Raw genomic sequence first — 25,748 nt, forward strand, 5'->3', positions numbered from 1 at the left:
CTGTCTGAACAATTAAAATAGTGTATGGAAAGCAGCTGCTTTGTGGCATAGAGAACAAAACAGTATCAGAACAGGTATTAACTGAGGCTGGTGTGAAAATTAGTCATTTGGGAAGAATTGCAATGAAGACAGAGGAAGCTGCTGAATATCAGGCAACTGCAAAACCTCACCTAGTCAGCATTACAGATACACTGGAGATATATTTGTTATGAACAGAAAGCAAGCATTTCACCAGTGTGCCTTCATTGTGGGAGACCAAACTGAGAGGCAGACAACTTGATTCACACGCAGAAATGTGTGGGTCAATAGAGCAAACACAGCTTTTTCCCTACAAGGGCAATAACAGATGATCGCTTACTCATCAGTTTGGAGATAACAACTTGCCATCAGCTGAGAACATCACTTGTGAGCTCTTCAACTAAGCAGACAATAAATGGAGTATTATTTAGATGTCTCTGCAACTAAAGGGAGAAAGACTTAACTGGACCTTACTAAAGCAGGGGTCAGGCCTGTAACGTCACCAGTAGAAAATACGCCAGGGAAACCATCGCTCCGACAGGGTTACTAGAAGAAGGGTAGATGAACTGCATGCAGCAAATACACAACCTCTGTGTCGTGAAGTAAGGAGTTGTGGTTATTAATTACTTAGTAGAAAATGGCTGAGATTCTTCTGAATCAGGGTAGTACACACTGCCTGAGGACAAAAAATGCAGTATTCCTGCCCACACCTAAAGGTGTTGAATTTTTCATAAAAGTAATTTTTAATATAGTCACTTATGCACTGCATTACAACAAAAGCTGTATTTAAAAAGAAGCCCTTTCTAATATTTATGAAGCTCATTTGTACCTTTGTCACTTGGGGAAAAGAATACAGTTTTGCAGCCTGTATTGGACATGGGAATTTTAGGGAAGGCTCCATGAGATGCTCACATAATGTCTCTGTCTGTAGCGACTTCAGATAATAATTATCCCTTGAATTACCAAGACATCAGTATCTTTTACTAAGACATAGCATGTCTTTATTACATAAAAGGATGTAAAGTTTCTTCTAGGACTGACCTTTCCTGATGCTATTCACAAATGGAGCTGGTGGCAAAGAGCACCTTGAGAACCCCCTAAAGGCACTCAGAAAGTGATGTGAGGAAACAAGTCGGTTTATCAAAAATTCAGTTTCATGTCATAATCATTCCTCTGACTTGCCCGATTTCCATTTACCCCAAGGTAGGTCTGAAGCTAAATTCAAAGGCATGATAATTGCAGCATAGTTTATTATTTTTTTTCTTTTTGGGTGGTCAGGCATCTTCACAGATGCTTTACTAACCAGCCACATAGTTTATCCCCAAAGTGAACTTTCATGCACTATGAAGGACTAGTGTTGCTGCACACAGTGGGTGAAGTTTGGAGGAAGGAGAACAAATCACCTTTTATGTCATATAAAGGACCCTTTTGCCTTGTAGGTTTAAAAGAGTGATCTTCTCACGGAACCAGATGCAACACTTTGCTCAGAAAGGACTTTTACCTGTGTCTCTAGGAGAAATTACATGAAGGTTATTTAGGAACTGTAGAAATCAAAGCCTTGAAATGACATTTTTTTTGTTGGCCAAGACTTATATTGATAAAGGAAATGGAAAAAAAATGTTTTAAGCTGGTAGTCAAGTGAAACATGTGCCCAAGCACAGTAACAGGGCTTCTACTGGGACTTTAGTTGACCATTGATGGCACCTATGACTGTGCTTGCAACAGATGCCCATTCTAAATTTCTGAATCAGTTGCGTGAGTTCAGTCAACTCAGTGTGACTACAGGAAACTTTAGGGCTCTTTTTTTTTTTTTTAATGGATAGTAGTTCTTGAATAGATTATAATAACCATTGAACTCAGGTTAGACGAATGACCATTGTTTTGTTAAAAGAAATGACAGCAAGTATGCACTATCAGTTGGTTCTCATTCTGACAGAGAGAGGCAGCTTACCCAAGCACTGAGGTAATTCATCCTATAGTTCCAAATAGGAAAGAATTTACAGTCAAAAGCTATGACTTCTTCCTGGTCTAGAGAAAGGCACAGTTTTTCAAATCAATATCAGCAGTGTTCTGTGCAGGACGCAGTTTCAAACCTTGTTGGGACTTTGAAGAGGCTGATCCATAAAGGGCTGTTAGAAGAAAGTGACAGCAAATGGGTGCAGACACATATACAGATTTGTTCACTGCACAGCTGGGTAGAGACAGCATTAAACACCTCCCAGAAAAGACTTTTCAATCAGATTTTGATGATGCAAGGCATTATATGTGAATTATGCTACTTGAAAACACTGAGCTTGTAGGATAACCACTGGCTCTATTATTAGCATTAATAGGTGGACAATTAATTATGTATTATTTAGTATTAAATTTAGACTTAAATTAATAAAAAGAGCCCTATCTGAAGCTTTTTGATACTTCACCACAACAGTTATTGTGCAGTATGATGACCTCCCAAGAGCATTAAAACATCGTTTACTCAGTCAGGACTTCTGCCAATAGATCCTTCATCATTCGTACACACAGCACCCTGGGCCATTGTACCCAGTGGATTTCTCCATATTATATGTTACAAGTGAAAAACAAAGCAATTAGGGCATTAAGTCTAGATTAGGTGGCCATAATGGTTCTTTCATATCATGGCTGTAGGTAAAGACAGCAGCATACAGAGTGTAGTACAAAATACCATCTAATAGCACTGACAATTAGCTCTCACTGTACTTGTACTGTTGCCTTTGTCTGTCCAGAGACCATGTCTCTCCACAAAACCTTAATAGGAACCTAAAAATGTTCAAATGGAGTCACTTGCCAAATGATCATGCAGTTTGAAATCCTTTGTATAATAAACTATGTAAATTTATGCCACATTCAGGAAAGTAATTTCAATCCAGCTAAGGGATGCTTCACATTGGATGTAAAGCCCAGGTATTTCATTTCTGAAAGTCAGTGTTTGCCAGTCAAACTTGTGTTTAGCCAGATTTATTTCCCCCAAAGACATGCTGACTAGTAGACCTTTCTTTTATTAGTATGATCCATGGCAGGTCACATCTCTTGTCACAGATCGTGTCTTATTTCTAGTTGGGATTTAACTGACCTTTAGTTTCATTGGTCCTTACTTGGCCTTGCTCTATTAGATTTAAAAGTCCAGATGAAGTACTCATTATTTTTCTCCATGCAGTATTCCTGCACATTGATCAAATTATTCCTCGGTCTTATCTTGATAATTTAAAAGAGTGGGGTTTTAGTCATAAGATACGTTTTCTGCTTTATTTCTGTATCTTGTCCATTCACTCATCCTTCTTTTTGCCATATATTCAGTATTGCTTTAACAGCCTCAGCACAGCCAAACAGTGAAAAAAAATTTCCCACATTTACATGCTCTTATTATTTCTTCATTTATACGTATGTGCACAAGTTACATTAGCCTTCCTTGCCACAGCATACAATTGAAAGGTCCCATTGAGTTGCCAGTAATACTTTGCAGGATGTGGTACCTTTTTTGTGCCTGTGGCTTGAATTTCTTATGCCTTCATGCATAAGTCTGAATTTCACTGTATTAAACACAAATGTTTGAGAGCAATCTGGGGGAAATGCTTTGTCTTGATTATTATTATTTAGCATTGCCTTAATCCATGCATTTTCTGCAAATTTTCCCAGCAGTACTTTTCTATTTTCTGCCAGAGTATTGATGAACATATTGGGTAACAGTGAGTTGTTTACTGAGGCTGGAGGAATTCCCCATGAACTGATGATCTCTCTCTGTTGATATGTGTTTTTACAAATCTGTTCGGCAATTCTTGATCCATGAACAGATGCTTTACATTAAACGTAAAGCTCAGATATTTCACTTCTAAAGGGGTGTGTTTGTCAGCCAAACTTGGATTTAACAAGATCCATATTCCTCAAAGCCTTATTGACTGGCAGCAATTATGTTTCTGTCCTATAATTTTGTATTAATTGATCCTCAACCCAAAACTCTTGTTTTGCCATTGTTTTTCCTGGTATTGATGCCAGACATCCCTCTGCATTTTACGGTATTGTCTTTGCTTGGCAGTTCTTGCAGCCCATCGGAGGCTGACTCTGGAGTGGCCCACCGAGCAGAAATACAAGCCTCTGTAAGAGGTCTGAGCTCTGATTCATGCCCAGCATGGACTGACACAGAGGGAAACTTCAGGCACACTGTTGGGAGTGCACTATACGTGCACGTGTACCAGAAAGGTGGATGGAGATTGCTGTGGAATAATATTAGATAGCATATTGACTTTGTCATTCAAAGCCAGTGGCATTTTTATATGTATGTCATAAACCTACTGTATTAGCGCTCTTTTTATTGCTCGTGGAGTGCTGTGATGAACTGTCTGGTTCTGTCAGCCTTTTAGATCCAATTTAAATTGCTCAGGCTGTTCTCTAATCTCTTTTTAAGGACCTTCTACCTCTGTTAATGTCACATTATGGCTTCAAAACAAGTGCCCTTGGGATAAGAATGCCCAGGGTTTTTTTCTGATAGCAAGGGCAATAACATATCATTCATTTAGCTTTCCTCCCTCTCCTCCTTAGCTGTCTCTTTAGCTTTCCATCCTCTTTAGCAGTCTCTTACAGCCTTATGTCATGAGGATCTGGCATATATGACACCTTTCAATTTTAATATGTTCAAGAAATTTCTTAATAGGTTGCCTGGTGATTTTTTTTCTTCTTTGTTCTCCAGGTTTTTTTATGTTCTACTTTCTGTTAATATAATACTTGTGTTTCACAGCCTTGTTTGAATTGTCATTGTTGGATCAGTGCTTTTAGAGCACACCATAATAAATACTGTTGTTTGAGCTTTATTTGTATGATGAGGATAGTAACGTATCATTACCCCTTAATTAATGAGCTTTTATTTTAATGAACACAGCCAAAATTTCTGAACTGATAATGGTTTATCATGCAGGCAGTACAGTCATTCAGTTCTTTCCTCTACCTTGTCCATGGATTTTCTCTGTTCTGTTGGGTACAGAGACCTTCGTCATCATTGGCCTACACTTGTACATCACTGGGGCAGAGACCAGTCAGAAGCCTGCTTGATTTTGTAGAGCATTATATTCCACATCTAGGGATCCTCCACAGACATTATTTTTCATTTCGCTACCATGATTTTTGTCCTGATTGTTAATTGTTAATTGAATTGCCTGATTGTTAATTGAATTGCCCCCTGTTGTTAATTGAAACAACACTGTCCAAACAAGCATTTTGACAGACTCAAACTGTTTCCCCTTTTTCCCATTAAAAAAAGTAATTACAATTAAAAATGGAACTGTGACTTGAAGGTCACATTTTTAAGTTTGACTTTAAAAAACATATTTGCACTGAATTTCAGTTGACTGGATTTCACATGATGTTTTCCTATGTAAATCTTTGGTTTCAGAAAATCCTATAGTTGGGATGTATGCAGAGGATGTTCCCACTCTGTTTATTTCCTCAGATATCATCTGGATCCAGGCAAGGCCAAGCACATGAAAACTTTCTTGCTATATTTTCCAGTCATGTCACACTTAGCAAAAGCATTATCCTTTATCACAGCATGCTTAAGTGATGTGCTGTTAGCTTTGCATTAAGCAGTACAGGCTCAGGACTTGCATTTTGTAGACAAGTGCACTTAGAACAGCAGGTGTCCACATGGCCAGCATGAGGTTTGGAGGACCTTCAGGAAACAAAATAGCCTGTTACTATCCCTACTGTGTCCTGTGACCTCCTAACTGATAGTTACATCAGTCTGGAAAACCAGCCATGCGATGCCAAAATACTGTGAGATCATCTCTTGATGCCTTCGGGAACCTCTGTGACTCGGCAGACAGGTCTTTCTGAAGCATTTTAGACGCAGTTTTGTAATGGCATTCAGGCATCTGCAAACACCAGCAAATTTTGTAATGTATCTCAGTTAGACCTGAATTGTGCAGCCTCTGTTGTGAAATCCACTAGGCTTATAGTTTTGAGTTCTTTCTGGACATCCTTGTAAACATCGTACTGTAGTAAATCTGACCCTAAATCAGATTAGTCCTGTTTTATATCAAGTCCCATTTTGAAATGCATGCCTTTAACATTTTTGGTGTAAGTAAGTGACTTGCTCCTACTGTTGTAGCAGCTATTAATTTGTTACTTCTGTCACCTTTCACTGTCAAGAAAGCATTAAAGCTGCTGCAGTTTTGAATCAGCAAAGCAGTGTCCCTTGGTTGCTGGCTAGAAAACCACATAAGCTAACCCATCAAGCCCAGTTCCAGGCAGCCCAACCAGACCTTGTTGTAGGAAACTCTAAGCTTCATTGGTTTCGAAGCAGACTGAGCACTCACAGCATAGCATGAGACAAAGGAAGCACCAAGTACCTTCCACGGAGCGGTGAGGTGTTTCCAACACAGCCCATTCGAGTTCCTCCCTCTCCCAATTTCTGCAAATTTCTATTGGAGAGCTTGCTTCTCTCTTATAAAGCAAAAACAAAATGTATGCATGGGTGCCCACGTCAGCACCACTGCTGCCCCTCCTCGAGCAGAGGGCACTGGTCAATGGAAGAGGGGGAGAGATCCGTCCCTCAGCTGCCTAGGGATCTTATATCCACAATGGAAGCAGAACCAAACCAAACCAATTACCAGTTAAAATATGCCAATCAGCACATCCTGTCATGGCAGCTTGATGTCCTGTACTTCTCTGGGGACCTGAATAAACTCAGTCGGCTTTGCAGGGATAGGGATCTGCATCTGTAAGAATATGTCACCTCTTTGCTGCAAATCACTACATGTGTCATAAACAGTTAAATAATCCCACACTTTGATTTATCTTCAAATGGAAGTCATACTGACTGTCTAAGAGCTATCATCACCACCTCTGGACCTCACTAATCTTCCTTTAATTTTATTCTTCTTTTCTGATCAAATGACTAGAACTAACTGCATTTTCCGGGGGAAACTGTACCATCAATGTATATATTGGCACCATATTTTCAGTGTCATTTTCTTTCTTACTTTCATATCCTAGTATTTTGTTTGTTCTTTCAACTGCATAATGTACAGAATGTTTTTACTGAGCTGCCTACAATAATGAACAGGTCTTTGTCTTGAATGGTTAGTTAATTTAGTTTCTAAGAAAGATTATGAATAGTTTAAATTATTACTTCTAACATATGGCAAATTCTATTTGTCATACACATTTAGCTTTCAGTCGTGCTGTCCATTGACCTACCTAGCTTTACAAGGATGTCATTCAGTTCTTACCAAAGCGTAACAACTTTGAAAGTTCTTGAGTTATTCTTAGCCTTTGTACAGCTGTTCTTGAGTCTTGAACTGAACTCTTTCTTTCACCCTGTTTTTCAAGTCACTGGCAGATACAGCATTTCACCAGAGCTGACATGTCAACCCCATCTTGTCAGAATTCCTTCGCAGTATTGTGAATGAATCTCTGGCTGACTGTTCCCTCTCTTCAACTCTTTGACGCCAGCTCTTCTTCCAGAGTTTATCTCCCTTTGCTCATCTGCACTGTCACCAACCTGACAGTTTCAATCGTGCCGTACAGCCCAGACCTTGTACAGCTAGGTGGTGACTAGTCTGCGTTATTTTAGCATGAAGCGCCCAGTATCCCAACTACAGACCAGGCACTTCTTGTGCATGGGGCCAGACACACGTAACAGAAAGACATCCCATTTTTTTGTGAGGTGTTTACAGTGAGAATCCCAGCTCTGTTCTGGGTCCCTTTCAACTTCTCCACCTGGGTTACCCTTATAGTGATAAACAGTATTAATAGTCACTTCTTCAGAGCTGAAAACCAATAGAAACCAGGCAGCTTAGGTGGAATGTCACAGGTGATGTACAGTAATGAATCACATCTTCCACTGGCTGAAGAACTCTGTTATCTTCTGAATGGCCCTCAGAAAAAGGCAAGATTAACAGTGTTGGCATAGCCTGGTATCTTGATTTTAAAAAAACATCAGCACTACATGTTGTCCCTGTTGGTGCACAATGGGCAGCAGGGGAGGAGGAGAGATTATAGAGGGGAAGGAGAGTTCAGCTCCTGCCAGCAAGAAGAATGCTTTGGGCAGAAGAGCTGGGTGCAATTCATCTTCCCCCATCTCAGGCTTCTGGAAACAAGTATTACTGACTCAAGGAGCTAGGGCCAGCACCTTCCTGCCTGCTCAGGTCCTTTGTGTCAGTACTGGTCGATACTGTGATGACAGCACTGCCTTTGGGAGAGCCTAAGACTTGGCCCTACATAAAAAACAGAACAAGATAATCCAAAGTAGAGAATGCAGCAGGAATTAAACAATTATATAGGCGGTAAAAAATAAAGCTTTGCTAGCATGTAAATAAAGATTGACACATAGATAGATGGAAACAAAAGGAAGGGAAAAAAAAGAGCGTATTGCCTCAGGGAACATTTCTCTTAAAATATTTTACAAGTGGTTCTTTCAGAACTGACATGGGCATATTTCTTCCTGATACCTGACCACTGACAGAAACCAAATCCCATATGCCATGACCACTGGGCTAATGTGACAGCTGAGCTTTCAAGCCCTTACTCCTATTACAGCATTATGAACATATCTTCTCTGGGTGCTTGATTATGAATCCGAAACAAGAGGGGAGAATGGGCTGTCAGCAATGCAGAATGAAAGGGAGGACTTGCCATCTTCAGTACAGTTGCCAGCTTTTCATCTTCGCATTGAGCCATGAAGTGGAATTGTTCACTGCTTGCAGCATGGGCACCCTACCAAAGCAAAGAGAAAAACATTTGGTACCCATCGGTTCAGAACTGTTTTACAGGCCTGGATATAGCTAGGTAGACAGAAATTAAAACTCAGTGTGGGAAAACGTATGTTAACTGTCAAGACAAGATTCCTTGCAACTGCATGTTAGGAGGGGGAATCGTTTGTCTTTTATGGGGACAGACACCTATAATGTGCCCGGGTTCACTTCCCTTGCAGGACCGTTTGACCTAGTGAGGAAACATGTTAGAAAGAAACTGCAGAAGGAAGCCAAGAGTATTAAACCCTTGCCGGTATATGGACACTAGTTGAGGAACGGTCACAGTTGAGACAGAGTAAATGACAACCCATAGCAGATCTGGATACTGATGTTTATTTCAGAATTAACAAGGCTAGAGCTTTTAACCTGCTTGGTATCTTGCACGCTTACTTGCTTTGCCCACAGCGTTAAGTTCACTAGGTCTCACCTTCCCTTCCCAGCAGGGACATTGTGGGTGGTCTGACAATGTGGAAGTCGTCAGTTTGTGCTGTGTAGCTCCTCACAGTTAACTGGTCTCGAGCATTACTGGCCAAGGTCACTGGGCATCCCCTGACATTCATCTGCACACATGTCATTCATCTGCACACATGTCCTTCATCTCCAGGATCTTTCCCCACTTCCAGTGTTTTTCATCCAGACATGATCTTCACCTTCTTCCTTTTAGCCCTCAGCCCTAGGTTTTGGTTGAGATCAGCCTCCTAACTGGTGGTTCTGTCTCACATCTTGTTACTACTAATTGGAGGATTCAGAACATGTCATTTTTGTTTAGTCCAGCTACTATCAAAATGTACAACTAGTATACACTGCTTGCAGCTACCTTGTGCTCCAGAGTACAAAAGTTCAGCTTTGGACATTCATGCACACACACAATTACCTGCTGCCTGACAGCATTTACAGTTTAAGTGGGTTTTTTTGCCTGCCATCAGCCCTAATACTAGTGACACAAAGTAAGTGTCTACTGCAGATACAGAGAAGGTGGAGAAGGGCTAAGGAAGCTGGCAAGGCAAAACAAAGTTATTAAGCGGTGTTTATTAAAAGCAACACGGCATCCTTCAAATAGCTGAGTTATGTCCAGTGAGTAAAATTGGAAGGACTATAAACTCTGGCAGGTTAAATGTAAAAATAAAACAAGGCAGGCCAAAAAACAGAATGAGGAACAGGCTGTAAATGGGGTAAAATCTCATAAATCCTTTTTTAAACACTTCAGCAGTAGGTCTGCCTGCTGAGCCATAGATTATCACTGCAAAAGACAAGGTAAGGCCATGGCAGAAGTGTGCTCTTTATGGACAAACTTGAGAAGGTTCCTGAGTTTATTTATTTATGGGTGACTTGTACAGGATCTGTCTGATTGAAGTGACTGTAGAAGAAGCTATGGGACACAAGAGCAAAACAAACCTTAATACTTTGGTGCAAGTGAATGATGTGCACCCAGGGGGTCTGCCAGACCTCACAGATGAAGTAGCTGAAGTGCTGGCTACGGGGACAAACCCCTTACTTGAAACAATCTTAGGCCCTGAGGCCTAAAAAATTGACAGATGTGACATCAATTTTCTAAAAGGGTTCTGGAGGAGATCCAAAGAACTGGCAGAGCCTGACTGAGCCCATTATTAGAAACTGTAGTAAAAAAAAAAAATAAGGAATGAAAAATAGAATATGCTGAGGAGGAGACACCATGACTTTTGTAAAGAGAAGCCCTACCTCACCAACCTCCTGAAGTTCTTTAAAGGCATTGGGATGTATGTGGATAAGGGAGCTCCTATTCACAGAGTATGCTCAGGCTTCTAAAATACTTCTAGTAGTCTGTCGCCAAATTCAGTCCTCGCATGGATGAACCATTTGTTGAAAGACAGTCAGCAGAGGATAAAAATAAATGGTGAGTTCTGACTAATCACAAATAGGATCTTCAGGCTCAAGCAGGTCCTTGGGTGGACTCCTCAGCTCTGGCTGAATAGTAGTCAAAGAAGCAAATGCACTGCTAAGAATAGTCACACTGGAAAAGGGACAGAGAGGTAAACAGAGTGCCCTGGGGCCACTTCAGTAATGCTTGGTGCATTTCACTTCCATATCATGTGCAGATCTCAGAAGTGAAGAAGAAGACTGGGAAAGTTTGGAGAAGGGTTAATGGAGCAGCTTCTGTACAAGAAGCAGCAAAGTCGAATAGGGCTCATCAGCCTGGGAAAGAGGTGGCTGAAGAGAGATCTGACAAAGGTTTGTAAAATCCTGAGAGGCATGGAAAAGGTGACTAGCAAATGACAGTTCTTTGTCTTTTCCAAAATAAGCAGGAAGGTCATCCAAAGAGATTAGTAGCTGCTCTGTTCCAACAGGCAAAAAGAGGCTCTTTTCTCATAAAATATAGAACTCCTTGCTGTAGGAGGCTGTGGATGTGAAAAGCTCGCACAGGTGCAGAACACAAACGTGCAACGTCATGGAAGAAAAGCCCACCGCAGGTTATCAAGTACAAAGACCTTTGGCCCAGGAAGTCACTGAGCTGCAAAAGGTGTGAGAGTATTCTGGGGAAGTATCACGTCCCCTTCTAGTCTTGTGTAGGCATTTGCTGTTGGCCACAGTCAGAAACAGCTCCTGGGGAGGTGGGCTGCTGGTCTGACCTAATACAACTGTATTTATGTTATGGTTTTATGATCCTTCCATAAGGCTGGAAACTGCATGACCCAGAATATCTAGCCTGGATAAAGCAAGGGATGCTACGTGGCTGGGAATGGCGTTACCAGGAATAATGGGAGGGTGAACTAGAGGGCAGCTTGCAAGTCCTTTCTGATAGTAGGTGTTTTAATTAAAAGCCATTGCAATTAAATATGGAGCCTGTGACAGAGGGAAAAACAAGAAGGAAAAATTACAGAAACATCTGAAGACAGCAGCTTGCACAATGCTTTCCCCACAGGCTTCCACCAGCTGCTGACGGTGTATTCAAGCCATGAGGTCAACACTTCTTTCGTAAACTCTTGGCTCCAGGATATGATACACGCACCCCTGACACATGTTCTTGCCCTCACTGAAGCAGGGTCTTTCAAGTTTTTGTGGATTGAGTCCTGGGTATTTATGTTTCTATCTTTAGTTACAAAACACAGTGACACATTTTTAACTGTAAAGCCTTTAGCTAATCATTGATAGACTGGTGCCTATAAAAAAGTGCTGTAGTTATTCAGAGTCTACAACTTCCTCTTTTAAAAGTGCTTATATATTCCTTGACTGTTTAAACCATATTTTCATCCTGTAGAGAGCAGAACTTGTGTGATATACAGAGATCATCCTGGGATTTTCTTACCGTCTAAAACAGGAACATGTCCTAGTAGTCATTCAGTTACCATTTCACAAGCTGCCCCTCAGAAATTTAGACTTGAAAGCAAACTTCAGTATTTGCTGGAAAGAGGAACCAGGTATTGTTACTCCTGTTGTTCCTGTTGCCCTCCATTTGGGATTTTAAATAGGGCATGTGTCTTTCCTGCATGAAGTGATATGCCTGGGCTCTCCCAGCTATGGCTGCATAGCTGAAGCTGCTATTCTGTGCCTGGGGAAAGTCAACGTTAAGTGCAGATCAGTGCTTTTACATGAACATTTACCCACCAGATCGAGATATCAGCTTGTACATGAAATGGTTTATAACCTGAATCCTCAGATGTAGTGTGTGTGTGACCAAAGGAAACATGCTGCTAAACTAACCCTACAAATACCCTCCAGTAGCCAGGGGTATATATTACTTTCTAAGAAGCCTAATGTCAGGAGGTAAGGCAAAGGAATAGATTAATTGAGGTGAATGTTATGAAATTAAACAAAAAAAAATTGCATCCAGGGGATCCAGAGGTTTCTCCACTGTTCATCTCACTGACTGTAAGACCAGCCAGCCTCCTGCTGCTGCAGCTGGCCAGGAGAGGCAGGACTTGAACTGAAGAATCTTCAATATGGCTCTTGCAAGATTGTCTCCTAATGTGTGTAGTAACGGTAATCAAAAGAAGTGCAAGGTCTGCCCCTCCTGTCTATATGGTCAACCCAGCAGTGATACGCAGTCAGAATATCCTAGTGTCGTTCAGCAGAGTCCTATAGTGCTGCATGAGAGTCCAATACTGGGTTGGAGTGAGGAGAAACATGATATTCAGCCCAACATAATGACTCAAATTTGTTCTGGACATCAAAGCTGCAGGTGTCACCCTGTGATAGGTCCTAGAGTCTGCAGAGGAATGCAGGTTCCCTGCTTCGGACCTACAGTGCTGACAGACAAGGTTCCTGCTAATGCATCCAGGACTGCAGCCCCACTGCAGATGAGGCCAAAGTGAGCTGATGCAGTGCAGACATCACTGTGGATCTGCAGTCCCTGTGTCACCCATTCTGACTGCAGAGCTCCTTCTGCTCTCTTCTTACTGGTCCCTGATGGAGCTGGGCAAGTAGCATCTTCCTGGGTGCCCCTCAGGGACAAGAGGGAGGAGAGGGGAGCAGTCTCCTCTTTTCTTCCTTACAGGAGGCAATGCCCCAGCGCTCCACAACAAAGTGCCAGAGCAGAGCACCTTCTTTCGCTGTGTCAATCAGAGAGGGTGAGGTCTTCAGGGACAGGTCCTGTCTCTTCAGCGAGATCATTTCAACTGCACACCTTATGGGGGAGCTGGTCTACAGAGGAGGGCCAGCAGGGACGAGAAAGACAGAAAAAAATCCTGCCTCTGCCATTGCACCCATTATTCAAAGACTGAATACCATGGCAATGTTTTTATGTACTTCCATCAACATCACACAAAGCTGAAAAGGTGTTGCCAGCCACATCCTGCATAGTACTACTATGGTTTTTCCAGATTCTCTCAGGCTGGCATTGATATAGGCAGTGAGAGGAGGGTATCTCCGTAGCTCTGGGGATTTTAGCTTGAGATAGGAGGATCCCAAAGGGAAACAGAGAAAAATGAGACAATTTAGCAAAACTGACAAGGATTAATGAAGTGATTCTGTTCCCCTGTCCCTGCGTTTCCAGATGAAAAGGCTTCATCAAAACAATATTGTCTGTTCTATGTCTATGGGGTGAGGAGGGCCCTGCCTGCCCAGACAAATTGATTTCATTTTTTTTTTCTTACATTTTGCCATCCAGGATTGTATGTTTGGGCACTCGCAGGTGAGAGAGAGAGGACTGGGTTTACAAGCTGTTGCAGGCACTAGAACCACAGCAGCAACTATGCTGCAGTGGTCTAGGGACAGCTGACAGCCAGGTGCCCTCAGAGTCACCTCAGCTTTCCGTAGATGAGCTCTACAGAGAAACTAAGAACATCCATTAAATGGGGAGGGAGGGGGGAAATCTGATAAGCGCATAAACCAGCAACTAACTTTTGAAGACAAATATGATGTGGATGAATTGTATCACAGTTGCCAGTACAGGCTCGCTTTCGTGCAGCAGTTTCTTTGGTCTACCTGTCAGGCTATCTAGATCATGAATTTTGCAACTGCAGTTGTCCCTGGGATTAACTGCTCTTGTCCACAGCATGTAACATTTTAAGGCATGAGGTGAAAATTAAAGGAGTCAACATGTGGGGACAGGCAGCATGTGAAACTACGCAACCAGGAGACAGGAGCCAAAAAACAAGTGGTATGAATTCTCCAGGCCTGCCATGTGGCGAACAAGCTTGATTTGTTGGTTCTTTACTGAAGTGCATTGGGCTTGGGGTTTTTCAATCAAAAGTCAAGTATGAATTGTTTCTCCCGCCTTCCCGTTTCTGAGTGATTGATCATTCAGAGATGAGCAATGCCAAGTGAGAGCGTTTATGCAGAGTGGTTGCAGGAGCAGGGTGAGAGGGACGCGTGGGTGACTGAAACGCTTCAGTGGCTGCCGCCACTTCTCTGCCCCTGACAAAGAGCTACAGGCTTGCAGAGGTGGCTCAGAGGGACTGAAGAGGAATGCTACATGGCTGATGGGGTAGCAACTGGTAAGTGTTACAGATGGGTGCTGACCACGCTGAGGGCCATACCTTGTGCTGTCTACAAGGTTTGTACAGGCTCTGTGCGTGCGTGTGCTGTCTGTGAGAGAAAGCCTGCTACTGCTGTGATTAATTGATTTTTAAGAGATTAAGGACTGTAGTAAAGTGATTATTTCCAGTTCTGTCCCCATAGCAGATGTGTGCTGTGGAAGGGTTGTGACATGCAGGCTTTCATGGTATCTCTCTCTCTCTCTCTCTCTTTCTCTCTAGGTTCTCAAGCATCTGCGACACTTAAATTTCACCAATAACATGGGGGAGCAAGTGGATTTTGATGAGTTTGGGGACCTGGTAGGGAATTACTCAATAATCAATTGGCATCTCTCTCCGGAGGATGGCTCAGTCGTCTTTGAAGAGGTCGGGCACTACAACGTCTATGCCAAGAAAGGGGAGCGGCTCTTTATCAATGAAAACAAGATCCTGTGGAGTGGATTCTCTAAGGAGGTAAGTGCTTAAATCCTCACAGCAACGTTTCCCAAGTTTCTGCAAGCTGAAATTTGAACTAACCCTGCACACTGCTTGTATTATGGCTCCGTGTCTCATTGAAAGATCCATTCATCTTACTGTATACATGGTCTCTGCTATAGTCTTTTACACCCTTGTTACACACTACTGGAAATAACGGGCAGCTGCTTCTCCCCTCCTATACATTTGATGAGCCTGGGTATTAATGGTTTAAAAAATGCCTTTTTTCTGGCCCAAGTAGATAGCTTGGAATTTTGCAATGCTGTTTCCAAAAGGATTAGAAATTCATTACGCAAATCTGGTTGTTGACTAAGTCAGAGTTTCCTGAGCTCAGCAGTTTCGTTGCTGAAAACAGTAATCTCTTCCACTCTCAGTATTTCTGTATCAAGAAGAGTCTCTTCCTGCTCCCAGTTAAATTCACAACTCTTTCTGCTGGCTTTACCCTCCAAGTCCCAGAGCCTTCCTCACACCCTTGCCCTGCAAACCAAACAGAATAAGCCCTGTCAATCTTCCCAGGTTAACTTGGACATGGTGCTCAAATAGCAGGAGATGCCGGTACCTGCTACCTTTTCTTAATCTACCAGAAGATGCTTGTGCAGTCTCAAAAGTACATGATGTAGGCATTGACTTTAGTCAGGCCTAAGTCCTTCTCCACTTTCTTGCATATGTTAGATCATTTCAGCATAACTGTATCATCACTAGTAGCCAGGGCTAGGTCTCCCCTGCATGATGGGAACATGGTGCAGAGATCTCCAGACAAGAGCCAGGAGAGCTGCTGTCATGGCCAGCAGCCCACTCCAGCCTAGACAGAAATCCCAGCTCCCGGAGGGCATCCTGAGTGGGCATCTGGCTTGTGGCCTGGGAGCATTAGTTTAGAAAAGTCACTGACAGGCCCTGCTGCAATGTTTAGATGTGTTAAATCAGCACCTGCTTAATGAACAAGGCAATTCAGTTCCAGGTGATTATTCACGTTGGCTGACAGATCATGTAACTGCTTCTGCAGTAGCTACACTTACCTAATATATTTACACCACCAGTTAAGCCTTACCTTTACTCCAGATACCCCAGCTTCACTTATGGTTTAAATCCAGAACTCTCTAAAGGAGGCATGGGTCAGGCAGAGCACATTACTACAGAAATACTGAGCTCAGGCTTTTCTAAGCCCAGCTGGAGTCTCTGAGCACAAACCACAAGTGGAATTAAAAAACCTTTATTTTCTAAACCCTCATTCTGATCATTGCAAATGCCACTAGCACCTTTTCCAACAGTTAGGATTTTACTGTTTTTTACTTAAACTAAGTAATTGCGTTCTCTCAGTCTAAATTCCTCTAACAGGGCAATATTTATCTTCATTCTCCATCCTAAACTTAAAAATGCGACTGGATGTTGGTGACTGTCATGCCAGAGCATGTAAATTGTGTGCCAGCAGAGGGGTTTGTGATCTCTATGTCTGCTGCAGCCTTTTTTCCAGTTTATAGAGTTTGCATTTCTTCCAGATAAAATGCTCTGCTCAAAGAGAGTAGCCAGTACTTCACTCTCTGAAGCCTTCTGTGCCTGCCATCCTCAAAAAAAGATTAAACGTAGTTAATTTTAACACAGGAACTTCAGCATTGGCCAGACTTGCAATAGAACAACTTAAAAAGTAGGTAAGATAGATAGATTCATTTTGGCAGAACTTGATGAAATTCCCCACAGAATACTTAAGAAGGCAGCCAAAGCAATCTCAAAAGTATTAGCAATTTGTCTTTGAGAAATGTGGAGGATGGGTGATGTCTCAAAGGATTAGAGGAGGGTAATCGTAATACCTGATTTTAGAAGCAGATATAGGAGAGCCAAGGGAATTACACACAATGGAGCTAAGCTTCAGTAACCTAAAAGACTTGATAAAAAAAATTATTAAACAGTTTATAAACACTTAGAGGATAATAAACCAACATGGATTTGTCAAGATGAAATCATGTCAAACCAATTTAACTTTCCTCCTTGGAAGCTCAGTCAGCTTAGTAGACAATGGGGAAGCAGTGCATGACTTCAGTCAGGCCTTGGATTCAGCCCTGTTCAAAATCATGAGTGGCAGCCTAGGGAAAGACAGTCTAGACTGACAAAGTCCTCCTGGTGGATGCACTACCTGCCGAAAGCCTGTCCCAAGGAATAGATATTAACAGCACACTGTATTCATAGCAATAGGTACTAATTAAGCAAAGAGTACTTCAAGTGGCGAGCTGCAGGGATTTGCCCTGGATATGTGTCTGTCCAATTAATTATGCAATCCTGATTAACAGTTTAGAAACAGTGTTCCCAAACAGTGCTGCAGCTATACTTCAGAGTAATAAGCAATGGCGACCGCTCTCAGCTGCAGGTGGATACCTAAGCCACAAAATGGGCATCTCCACATAGGAGTTGCCACTACCGAGGGCTTGCTTATCCTGTGGCTGAGGTCAATGCCTGCCCACAGGAAATTTCCAAACCATACCCTGGACTCACTGCCTAAGTGCACCCACACAGGAGGTTCCTGGAGATCAGCAGGTTAGCAGCACTTGGGCAAACTAGCAGCAAACTTCCAAAAAGGTGAATGGAGGCTTCCAACCAGAGCAGCCCTTAAGTATGTACAGATCATGGTACTTTGCTGGCAGTGGAAATTGTGGGTTTAACTTCCCCGAGCTGAGAAAGCCATGTTCTGTGTCAGCTCCCTTTCCTTAATTTAGCTGGGAAAAGGTGAGCTCAACCCCAGGTTGTGCTTCTGTGTAAAAAAGGCCCAGGCTTCCACTGATCTTGCTGAACTCCTTGTTGCCAGTGTGCATTGGGCATGTGATGAGCATGCACCATGCAGCCACTGGCTCCCAGGATATGACCATGCCCAGGTGGGCTCACACACACCATAAATGCACAGCCACCAGGTGACACAGCTTATCATTTGTAGCAGCAGAAGTCTGGAAGCCTTTGGATTTACATATAGCTGCTGATTTGCATCTTTTGATGCTCAGTGTTCTAAAACCAGGGTGTTTCTTTCTTTCATATGAAAACTCCTCTTGTTTAATTAATTTACCTTTTTTGTTTCTGGGTTGGAGAGGGTCTTCAGAAGAACAGGAGGAAGCGGGTTTCAAGAAGCTGTTTTAATTCCCATAAATCATAAGCAGTCAATATGAAATACATGGGATTGGGGATCAGCAGTCAGAGCCCATCATCTGCAAGGCTGACTCAAATTCCTGCCAGTAGAGATTGATTGTCTTTTCTTTTAACCATCTGACAACTCTTTTCTGGTATGTGTATCATGGGTCACATACCAGTTGTCAGTGCCCACAATACAGTAGAGATTACAAAGATCTGCTGATCTTCCCTACCATCCCTCGATGTGTTCTTTCAAACAAATATCACTGCAGTGGGTTGCGGAAGGACTATTGTGCAAAATGTGTCTGCTCTTCAGAGGGAAGAGGTGAGCCTCTGAGGCTCTCCATGCAGCGTGCTAATCAAGCAGTAACACCCTTGGAGGAAGCCCAAGGTCCTGCTGCAGAAAGGCTGCATGTGGGCTACTGCCGCCATTAACCCTCCTCGGGCTCTTTTCTTGCAGGTGCCTTTCTCTAACTGCAGCAGGGACTGCCTCCCGGGCACAAGGAAGGGCATTATCGAGGGAGAGCCCACCTGCTGCTTCGAGTGCGTGGACTGCCCCGACGGGGAGTACAGTGATGAAACAGGTAATGCCCCCAGAGCTGCTCTGAGGTTTGCAGAGGACCATGCGAGCCCTCTGGGCATCACCTGCAGTTGTGCTGAAATCGCTTCCCTACAGTGCTGAGCTGGAGGCTGCTTTGCTGGGGGGGCTTCACAGAAAGTCTGGGGGGACTTCTTCTGAAAAGCTTAGGGGATTCGAGTCCTGTGGTCCTCAGGTCCTGTCTTCTGCTAAGTCTGCTTGTCCCTTCTGCTCCAAGTTAGGAAAATTAAGGCAGAGAACTTGAAAAAAGACTTGCATATAGGAAGCCTCTCAGGCAGCCACAAGCAAATTCCATTGCACTGAAGCAATAGCTTTTCTTCCTCCAAAAGCCTAGAGGAAGGAGACACACCCTACCCTAATCCTAAATTCTGTAGTTACCTGTCTGCTTTTCCTCATGTTGTCAGGGCTTTATTTCATGCTTTACAAAGAAATAAAGTCCATTCCATCCCTGACTTCACAAGCAGAAAGGGATATTTCCTTTTACGGGGTCACCAACCACAGCTTCTGTTGAGCACTGGCACTGCAAGAGACCAGAATGTCTGGGTCCTATCAAACACCCATGGACATCTTTGTCATTGGTTTCAGTGGGAGCTTGGATTGAGCCACTCAGGTTCTGCAGTGGAGGGAAAAGGTAACCTTAGTTTTAGAGTTGGTTGAAAAAAATCTGAATTTCCAACGCCATTAGTGCTCCCTCAGTGTTGGGCATCCCCAGGGTAAGGAAGGCAAGTGAATCCTTTCAGAACAGCAGTTCCCTCCACACCACAGAGAGCTCAGGATCTCCTCACACCCTCTCCAGCAGCACTGGTCCCAGCACATGCTGCAGACCTTGCCTGAGATGAAAACTTCAGTAAGCTGCATGCAAGACTGAACAATTGTTCTCCTTTGGGATAATCTAATTTGCATCCGTACCAGACAGCAATGATTTTTTAGCACAAACATATATAGTACTACAGGATGCTTAGGAGTAGCATTTTCAAATTAAATAGAAGCAATTCTGGTCATGTGTAATAGGGGTCTTTTGGTGTTTTTCACAGGATTTTGTGAGGTGGCACTAGTGTGCTGGTGAAATTTGTGGGGCTGGGGGGCTGACTGTCTTCTGACTCCACGGTTTCCTGCTGCTATTTCAGCTGACAGTAATGCTCTTTACTTCCTGCGCTTGCCAGTTTTGTAGGCGTAGAGAGCAGTTTTACAATCAATCTCAACCAGCTGAGACACTGATACTACCAAAGGAGACAATCTGTCATGTCCTCTCCCAGCTGTTTGCTCCCACCCTTTGTCTGGGAGTGGTGCAGGTACTTGTGTGACCGTAGAGCAAGTTGGATCAGGTCTCTGGTCCTCCTGAAAACAAACTCTTGTCAGGTTGAGTTTCCAGCTAGAATGAGAAGCTGCATGACCTTGCGGGAGGAGGGAGATCTGGTTTACTCCCTTCAGTGGCAGCATGGTCTCTAAGACAGCTCAAGGCAACAGTGAAAGCCCATCTTTGGGATGCAGTGCTAAATAGCTGCCACTGTCTCTAGTAGAGGCAGTTGAATTCCCTGGTATGTGAAGTTAGCTCTGCCTTGCCTGCAGTTTGCAATAGGCCTGCAGGCAAAAGGCACAAGAAAAATAAAAATGATCGGCTGAATGGATGGAAATGAAATGACATGTGGTGATGGGAGCTTCTGACTGAGCTTTTGCATCAGGAGCAAGTTTTTCACATGAACAGCTTAGGAGAGGCAACAAGTCATTAGGAAAGCAGTATCATATCAGGCCACGGATGCTCCCTCCAACCACCCGTCTAGAATGAGAGAGCTTGAAATCTTGGCTTTCTCATTAGCATCAAGCTCTGCTCTGGAAGCTATGCTCTGAGTCTCTGTCTGTGCTTAGGTGCAAAGCTCAGAGGGAGGTTGCTGCTAAAAGGGTTTTCTGAATGATTGTTCCCAGAACTCACTGCAGCCCATTGCTATCCTGCTGGGATCCTGAAGGCTGAGGTAGGTTGTGACTTCCAGCTCACTGCTCTCAACCCCTTTCCACTGCCATCAAAGGAGTCATGACCCTCCCCACTGGAGCACAAGACCCATTTGGGTCAAAGAAGAACAGAAGCAGCAGGTCCTTGCCTGTTGATCATGGCAGCCATTGGAGACATACGTTGCCATCCCAGTAGGCACAACTAGTTTCATGTAGAGGAAGGAGATGGAGGCATCAATTTTCCCTTTGCAAGTATCAGCGGGACGCTTTGCTGGGTGTGGGGAGAGTGATATCATTAAGACACATCTTCTGCTGATGTTCCAACATGAAATGAGAGTGTGCTGGGAGTCAAGGGCATTGCCTGTCTTCAGGGAAGAGTAATTTAAACACTTTTAAGACTCGCCTCCGTGGAATATGAAATAGGCTCTCAAAGCACTTAAGGAGGCAAGCACGTTTTTAATTTTCTCTGTAATAGAGACAGGCAGGATGTTTCAAATGATGATAAAAGTGTGAGAGGTATGAAGAAAGACAGAAGTAGATGATAAAAATGAAGGAACAAGAAAGAGAGAGGAACAGAGCCTGTGTAACAGCTGACAGCAATCAAAGTTTGCAAAGTTTTGCCAAGAAATGGATTCCAGAAATACGAATGCAGTGGCAGGACTTTTTTTTAAGCTGGAACTAAGCATGCTTTGTGTTTTGCTATATAGCCCATGTGAGGCTGGTTGTTTCAACGTAAAACACTCTGAGACACCAACATATGATTCTGGGAATCTGCAGACACCTGAAGGGAACACCCCATGTATTTAAGATGAAGGCCAGTGCGTAGCTGCCATATGTGTCATCCCACATTTCAGCCTCTCATTCTGACAAATCCTCCCTCTCCCTGTCACTTCTTTTTCAGATGCAAGTGCCTGTGACAAGTGCCCTGAGGATTACTGGTCCAATGAGAACCACACGTCCTGCATCCCCAAGCAGATAGAGTTTCTGTCCTGGACCGAGCCCTTTGGGATCGCTCTGACTCTCTTTGCTGTGCTGGGAATTTTCCTGACTTCTTTTGTCCTGGGAGTCTTCACCAAATTTCGTAACACACCCATCGTCAAGGCCACAAACCGGGAGCTGTCCTACCTCCTCCTCTTCTCCTTGCTCTGCTGCTTCTCCAGCTCGTTGTTCTTCATTGGCGAGCCCCAGAACTGGACTTGCCGTCTGCGGCAGCCAGCTTTCGGCATCAGCTTTGTCCTCTGCATCTCCTGCATCCTGGTGAAAACCAACCGTGTCCTGCTTGTCTTTGAGGCAAAGATCCCCACGAGCCTCCACCGAAAGTGGTGGGGCCTCAACCTCCAGTTCCTCCTGGTCTTCTTGTGCACGTTTGTGCAGATTGTCATCTGTGTGATTTGGCTCTACACAGCCCCGCCATCCAGTTACCGAAACCATGAACTGGAGGATGAGATTATCTTCATCACCTGCCATGAAGGCTCCCTGATGGCCCTTGGCTTCCTCATCGGCTACACCTGCCTCCTGGCAGCCATCTGCTTCTTCTTCGCCTTCAAGTCTCGAAAGCTGCCTGAGAATTTTAACGAGGCCAAGTTCATCACCTTCAGCATGCTGATATTCTTCATCGTGTGGATCTCCTTCATCCCTGCTTACGCCAGCACATACGGCAAGTTCGTCTCTGCCGTGGAGGTGATTGCAATACTGGCTGCCAGCTTTGGGCTCCTGGCCTGCATCTTCTTCAACAAAGTCTACATCATCCTCTTCAAGCCCTCCCGCAACACCATCGAGGAAGTGCGCTGCAGCACAGCCGCCCACGCTTTCAAGGTGGCCGCCAGGGCCACGCTGAGACGGAGCAACGTGTCGCGCAAGCGCTCCAACAGCCTGGGGGGCTCCACCGGCTCCACCCCTTCCTCCTCCATCAGCAGCAAGAGCAACCACGAGGACCCTTTTCCTCTACCAGCCTCTGCCGAGCGGCAGCGCCAGCAGCAGCGTGGGTGCAAGCAAAAAGTCAGCTTCGGGAGCGGCACGGTCACCCTGTCACTGAGCTTCGAGGAACCGCAGAAGAACGCCATGGCCAACAGGAACGCCAAGCGCAGGAACTCCCTGGAGGCCCAGAACAGTGACGACAGCCTGATGCGGCACCGGGCCCTGCTTCCCCTGCAGAACAGCGAGCCCCTCAGTGCTGAGCCTGGCTTCCAGGCAGCTTCCAGCCCGGAGACCAGCTCGCAGGAGTCGGTGGTGGGAGACACCAAAGAAGAGGTACCAAGCCCTGAGGCGGAGCCTTCCCTGCCATCAGCTAACTCCCGAAATTTTATAGGCGCTGGAGGTGGCTCTGTCACAGAGAACACGGTACATTCCTAACGAAAGAAGATCGTGAAGAGCACACCAGCCCCCAAGAGGAACTTGCCCACCTCTTGCTTCTGAACGGGAAAGACAACAAAGACACACTCCTGTGACACAGCCCCACCACCCCTTACTGTTAGTGCTGGCAGGGTAACACTTGTGCCTCCAGAGGAAGGACTGTGTCTGGGGAGCCTTGGACTGAATTTGCGTTCGCTTTATCGAAACCAGGACACCTCAGAAGGACAAGTGAAGATCGCCTCTGGTGGGGCTTTGGCAGAAGTCTGCATGCTGCCTTGCCTCCGTAAGCTTTTCCTGCCAGACTACAACTCGGCTGACTATGGGAGGCACTAGGCAATTCCACTATACTCTGCTTTTACATTTATGTATAATATTCCTCTTTCCCACTATGTATAATATTCCCTCTTTATCCAGTATATGTGATCTGTAACCATGTGCATCAGGACTCTCAGCTCTACAAAAGCAAGGTACACGGTTTCACTTGGGGAAGGCACGGTCGTGGGGAAAATAAAAAAGCCCCCAACATCCTGCATGCTGTGTACAGCCAAGGGTGTGAACATGTAAAGTATTTAATGTGACAGAGCGCCCTGCTATTTATATTTAGTAATGTCCCAATCTCTCCTTTCTGCCCAGCAGGAAATACTGGACAATACTCTTCATAGACTCCATTGCACTAGACCAAGCTACTAGGTTCCTACTGGTTTCCTCCAGCTGAGGTAGTTTTGCCTCCAGCCTACCCGCTTTGGTGGAGGGGGAGAACAGCTTGTAAATGCCCCCCGGAGAACGTTGCGAGAGCACAATGAGATGTATCCATGATTGATTATGTCGCTAGTAGTTGTATGCTTAACGAAGTGTTGCTGCTGTAATATTCCACATGGCATACATGGCTAACCCTTTCACACCATAGTCAGTGTTGTGCTTTGCCATATTAATCTGCCTTACACCTACACAGAGCATTGCGCTAGTCGTGACGATACTGGTGGGCCTGATACAAAGAAAATGAAACAAGGTGAAATGGAGGAGTTAGGGATGGAGAAACAGCCCCCAGATGTGGTAATACAATTGCAGGAGTGGGTGAATATCTGAAGTGTGTGTGCTGGTAGATGACTGGACGAGGAAGACGAACAGGCCTGGCCTCTGAGACACGCACAAAGACAAACGGATAAATTGGATATGTTTTGGCTCCTGTAGGCCACCTACTAGGTTATTTCCCTCCTGACCCATCTTGAAGAGAGGGCACCTAGCACAAGAAGGGTGGACTGTAGCTAAAGAAAAACAGTAAGGACTTCAGCAGAGAGCATAGCAGAACTTCATTACTCTTGACACTTGTCCCACTCCCCGAAAAGCAGACGTAAGTGCTCCTGGTTTTGCAAGGCATGCCTGGTTCTCCATCCATGCTGGAAAGGTTGAAGTAAGAGAGTCATTAGAAGAGATATTTTTTGCAGCCTGATGAGAGAAAAAGCAGCCCTCGACAGCCTGCCAGGAGAGGGCAGGGTTATGTTGCAGAATTTATTTCCCTCTTCCCAGATCCTGTGTGCAAGAACAAGCATCTGACATGAAGATGTCAGTACCCTCTCTCATCAAACAGGAAGGTAGTCTAGACCACTGTGGAAAGGCAGACGGGCCTGCAGCTTAGTGTGAGCTGAGATGAAAGGACTATGTGAGTGCGTTGGGGAAAATATCACAGTTCTCTTGTTACTGTTTTCTCTTGGTTGTTCTTTTGCCAGGGCAGGCAAATAAAACTTACAGGTGACATTACTGCATAAAAACTTTGTTTTGCCACCTCCACTTGTTGTTGACAAGGAAGAGGAGTTTGGGCTTAGGAGAGCAAAATGGAAGTCCAGAATGCCAAGGAGCACACTATTCAGACAAGTTATTTTAAGCCTTTTGTTGATCTGCTACATTCCCCTCGGAGTGGGCTCACATTTTAATCACACGATGTAAGAGCCAATCCAACTTTAACTGTAAGGCCTGCCAATTACAGTATTTGATTAAAGCCATGGCACAGCTGGTTAAAAGGAAAAAAAAAAGAGTTTTGAAACACAAATCCTTGTGGCCACAATTTTGGAAACCACATTCTACCCCTGGACACAGCGACAGTTGCTCACTGCTTCTGAAAAACCAGGTCCCTTCCCCAGGCTGCTGACTGCGGCCTCTAGGCTTAGTTGAGGGTACGGAATTGAGACCGGTGGTCTCCCGAGTCTAAATGCACGAAAGGAGATGGGCACTAGATGGCAGAAAGGGCTAAAAAAAGTACTTCGGTTATGGTCCACACTTCCAAAAATTTCAGTAGCCAAATAGTTTTAGTGCTAGTGAATCATTCCTACGGGCCAAACCCAGTACAGTAGCCCCTGAAGCGAAGCTGACAGCACCGAAAGCAGAGAAGAGCTTAATGCATGAAATGAAAACGACACAAGGTACAAACTGAAGACTCTGCACGAACACACCCAACGTGAGAAACAGGACATCACCGTCGGCTGACTTGTTTGGCAAACAACATTCACTGGCTATGCACACTGTAAATAATATTGACATTTG

At 44.2% G+C, this 25,748-nt stretch overlaps 1 protein-coding gene across 1 annotated transcript in view; it reads left to right on the forward strand.

The window, feature by feature from the left end:
• The window catches only part of CASR (calcium sensing receptor), a 42,675-nt gene extending 16,933 nt beyond the window's left edge, over positions 1-25,742 (forward strand). Inside the window, exons 4-6 of the mRNA XM_075034785.1 lie at positions 14,954-15,184; positions 18,774-18,897; positions 21,760-25,742. Coding sequence (XP_074890886.1) covers positions 14,954-15,184; positions 18,774-18,897; positions 21,760-23,210 — 1,806 coding nt within the window. The 3' untranslated portion in view covers positions 23,211-25,742. The remainder of the gene's footprint in view (positions 1-14,953; positions 15,185-18,773; positions 18,898-21,759) is intronic.
• The last annotated feature ends 6 nt before the right edge of the window (positions 25,743-25,748 follow it).

This window comes from Buteo buteo, chromosome 8 (assembly GCF_964188355.1).
Source record: "Buteo buteo chromosome 8, bButBut1.hap1.1, whole genome shotgun sequence".
Lineage (NCBI taxonomy): Eukaryota > Metazoa > Chordata > Aves > Accipitriformes > Accipitridae > Buteo > Buteo buteo.